The sequence below is a fragment of the Silene latifolia genome, chromosome 2 (assembly GCF_048544455.1).
Source record: "Silene latifolia isolate original U9 population chromosome 2, ASM4854445v1, whole genome shotgun sequence".
Taxonomy (NCBI): Eukaryota; Viridiplantae; Streptophyta; class Magnoliopsida; order Caryophyllales; family Caryophyllaceae; genus Silene; species Silene latifolia.
Window position 1 is genome coordinate 53,790,135 of NC_133527.1, and position 4,393 is coordinate 53,794,527.

General features: G+C 42.8%; 1 protein-coding gene across 1 annotated transcript; it reads left to right on the plus strand.

Annotated features, from left to right (window-relative positions):
* The first annotated feature begins 259 nt into the window (after nt 1-259).
* On the plus strand, nt 260-3,909 carry LOC141640800 (uncharacterized). Its single transcript, XM_074449480.1, has 2 exons — nt 260-330; nt 1,026-3,909. The coding sequence occupies exons 1-2, from the start codon at nt 260-262 to the stop codon at nt 3,907-3,909; spliced, it is 2,955 nt and encodes a 984-aa protein (XP_074305581.1).
* The last annotated feature ends 484 nt before the right edge of the window (nt 3,910-4,393 follow it).

Here is a 4,393-nt window from a genome sequence, read left to right on the forward strand (position 1 = left end):
GGAAGATACCCTAACCCTCTTACAAGTCATTGACCAAGTTGGAGAATCTTTCCTCTTAGGCGCATACGACTAGACCCCCCCCCCCCCATATCGTCTTTTATCCTCCCTAATGTAGCTACGTTAAGAATCTTAGGAGGTACATCTAGATTGAAGTTGTCAGACAGCGTCTCGTGACCATTGTTGCCTCTCGGAGTAGCAGTGGATAACTGTGTGATGGAGCGGCAACGTATGCCATCTCCTGTGATGGCTGATAACATAGATGAGCCTGCTTCTGTCCAATTCATATAGCAAATTCTTAGCCACCTTGGTCATCGGAACTTTGCCTTCAAGGTAAACGATGTACGAACGAGCTGTGAAAGGAGTTAAATCTTCATGTATGCCAATTCTATGACACAACTCAGCTAGCTAACCTGCGTTGAAGGTGTATGCGCAAAAAAAAAAAAAAAAAAAAAAAAAGAAGATGCAATCGATCAAAGCCCACATAAAAGAAAAAAGGACAAAAAAAAAAGAAGTAAAAGATTTACACTGCCCCACTCTACTTGAACTCAAGGCCGAGGTCTTGCCAAGATGGCATAGGTATTTGTCACAAGAGATTATCTCAGTGGGGGATAACTAAATTGAGAAAGCCTTCTTACGAGACTTAGCGACCAGAAAGAGCGACCTAACCCTCTGGTAATGTGAGGCGAGTTTGATGCTTTTAACCTTACAAGGGCATGTCGGATGTCAATCGTTTGTGGTCTTAAGATGAGTGTGGACCACATTGTGAAATGTTGAGGAATGGTCCATGACTTTCCTAAATACCTTGAAAATGGACCGCCTTCTTATCCATTGAGTGAAGCGCATTGGGACGATAGGCGCCTTCTTAGTAGATGGATGACCATGGGTCTCTTCAAAACAATAAACTTAACAACCCAATTGTATGCTCTCTAGAAAATTGCTAAACAGTGAAGAAAGTTGATGAAGAAATGTGAAAATGAAATCCTTTAGAAATGATTTTCATGGCAATTAATTTTTTTTGTTGATAGACTCAGACGACCTTTTACGGCGAAAGAAGTGAGAAAGGCGGTTTTCCAGATTGGGGCCCTTAAGTCGCCGGGTCCGGATGGGGTCCCAGGAATCTTCTATCAGAAATGTTGGCACTTTGTTAAGCATGATGTCACGAAAGCGGTATTGTCCATTCTTAACTCTGGGATGGTGCTTAAAGAGCTTAATAGGACGTTTATCACCCTGGTACCCAAGACGGAACATCCAGAAGGAGTGGGTGATTATCGTCCCATTAGTTTGTGCAATGTTTTCATGAGGATTGTTTCCAAATGCATTTCAAATCGTTTGAGTGAGGTCATGGGTTATCTTGTGGGAGACTTTCAGAATGCTTTCATTCCGGGTAGACAGATTTCGGATAATATCTTGTTGGCAAATGAGGCTATTCACAAAATTAATTCCCATAAGAAGGGCAAAAGTGGTAGGTTCGCTCTTAAGGTGGACATGAGCAAGGCCTACGACAGAGTGCAGTGGGATTTTCTAAAGGCGGTCCTTCTAAAGTTTGGGTTCCCTAATAATTTAGTAGTGTTGATTATGAATTGTGTCACTACGGTCTCCTACCAGGTGCTCATTAATGGTACACCTTTGGATTTGTTCCACCCGCGGTGCGGGTTGAGACAGGGCGATCCTTTATCGCCGTTTCTTTTTGTGTTATGTATGGAGGTTCTTTCTGCAAATATGATCCGTAGTCAGATGAGGAGGGACCTTAGGGGTGTGAGCTTGTGCCATGGAGAGGAGAATCTGTCACACTTGTTCTTTGCGGATGATGCGGTATTCTTTCTACAGTATCAGAATAATGCAGCTCACCGGCTAAGAATTATCCTTGATAAATACTGTAGTGTTTCTGGCCAAGTTATTAACGATGATAAATCGGGCGTTCTGTTTAGCCCAAGCACAAGATTGGCAAATGCTCGACGTTGTCTTCATGATCTCAGGATTAAGGGAAATAAGGGTCTGGGAAAATATCTTGGGCTCTCCACTGATCTACAAGGGTCGAAAAAGGAACTTTTCAAGGGACTTATTGATCAGGTTATGCAGCGTATATCATCTTGGAATGGAATCTTTCTGTCACCAGCAGGGAGGCTAACCTTAATTTCTTCCGTCCTATCAAATCTTTCCAATTATGTTCTATCGGTGTTCAAAATACCGGTAAGTGTGACGAAAAAGCTGAATGCGTTATTGTCACATTTTTGGTGGGCTGGATGTAAAGAGAGGAAAACTATCAACTGGTGCAGTCAAAGATTTCTTAGTCTACCTAAGAGTCAAGGCGGATTGGGCTTACGCAACATCCAGAGTTTAAATCAGGCTTTGCTTGCTAAGCATGCTTGGAGAATTTTAAGTGGTCACAACTCTCTTCTATGCCGTGTCTTCCGTAAGATTCTGATACGGCACCGATCCCCGCCTTATGTTGTACGAAGAAGGAATGACAATAATTTGTCATGGGGTGCTAGAAGTATTCTCCATGGGATTGACTTTCTTAAACAACATATTGGATGGAAACCAGGTATTAACTCTAGATTGAATGTTTGGACATCTAAGTGGGTTAATGGGGAATGCCCGGAACCACGGGAGGACTTGCTCTCTCTGGAGTCTGTGGCGCTTTGTCATATGGAGATTAAGGATCTCCAATGTTTGGAGAGTACGGGGGAAAGCTTTTCGTGGAATGAAGTCTTGGTCCGGCAGATGTTCGTGGAAGAAAGTGCGAACCGGATCCTAGCAATGCCTATCTGTGGTTCGCAGTCTAAGGATAAGGTTGTCTGGTTACACAGCTGTGATGGGGAATACAGTGTGAAAAGTGGATATGGCATTATTCGAAGTAGCTATATGGAGCGTAATGGTTCGAACAAGGATAAAACAAGAGTTGATGCGGAGAAACGGTCTTTCTGTAAGAAGAGGCTGTGGCAACTACCTGTGCCAGCTACTTGGAGAATCCTTGTTTGGAGGATTATTACTAATACGCTCTCGGTAGGTGCCAACTTTGCAAAAAGAGGTATTAATATTGAACATAGCTGCAAACTTTATAATCATTTGGAAACGGCTATGGATGAAACTATGGAGCATTTATTTCGAGACTGCGAGATTGCTAAAAGGATCTGGGCATGCTCGGAATTGGGCATTCGTGTGGACTGCCATTCAACCGTTGGAATTGCGAAATGGGTCATCAATTGGATTAATTACCTAGCTAAGATGGATGACGCAGAAAGAAGGATGGTGCGCTTCATTGCTACCTTATGGTGTTTATGGAGCTGTCGAAACAGAGTCTTGTTTGGGGGGGAGGTTTTCCACCCAAGGAGCTTCTTTAATATATGGTCTAATGTCACTCTTATTGCTGATCAAGCAAGAGATGAAGTGATGAAACGAAAAAGGAAAGGGGATACGAATGATCATAACGATGAGGACGTTGGTCTACTAGAGGGGACTTTGGCTTGGCTCCGAGGAAGTAACCCTGTTCTTTTTGTTGGAGGTGTGACTGATTGTGAGCGTGTTAGGATCATGGTTGATGCGGGATGGAAATCCGTGGATAGGGCCGGGTTTGGGTGGGTTGCACTTGGGAGCAACGGAGATAGGCTCTTTGAAGGGAGAAAAGCAATTAAGGCTGAATCAGCTATCCAAGCCGAGGCGATTGGTATCAAGGAGGTTCTCTTATGGGCTAAGCAGCGTGGTTTTTGGCATTTGGAGGTTTCGACGGATTGTCTTTCCATCGTTTGTTTTTTTGCAGGAATTGAACGGACCCATTACCAGGCGCTCGGGGTTCTTGAAGACATACGTGTCCTTGGTTCTTTTTTTCATTGTCTTTCTTTTAGTTTCATTCCTAGATCCTTTAATATGTACGCGCATGGTCTTGCTTGCAAGGCTATGTCTAGTTAGGATATCTTTCTTTACCGCTGTCAAAAAAAAAAAAAAAAAAAAAAAATTGTTTAATGCTCGATTCTAAAAGCCAACCTCCATATGGTGGGGGTTAGATATCTAATCAACGACCATTGCAAATAAGGAGCCCTAACCTTTGAACAAGGAGCCATTGTCCTAATTATTGAATGCATCTTGTACAACGCCTAATGCAGTTTCTCTCGCATAAGTAGTATAAGAAAAATCAATTAATCACTACGGTCTCGACTATTCGACCTAGATCCGACAGCCGAGTAACACCTGAGCTACATTACCCTTATCAGTGAATCTCGGAAGAGACTGAGGTAGGGACCACCACTATGGCTTTACCCACTCCGATCATAAGTTTTACCTTAGATTAGCAGTGTTACATGGGCAACAAGTACTGGTAATACATCTATAAATATCCTTTTAGATCTATCTCCAAAGATAACTGAATATCATTACCTCTAAAATCAGTTTCACC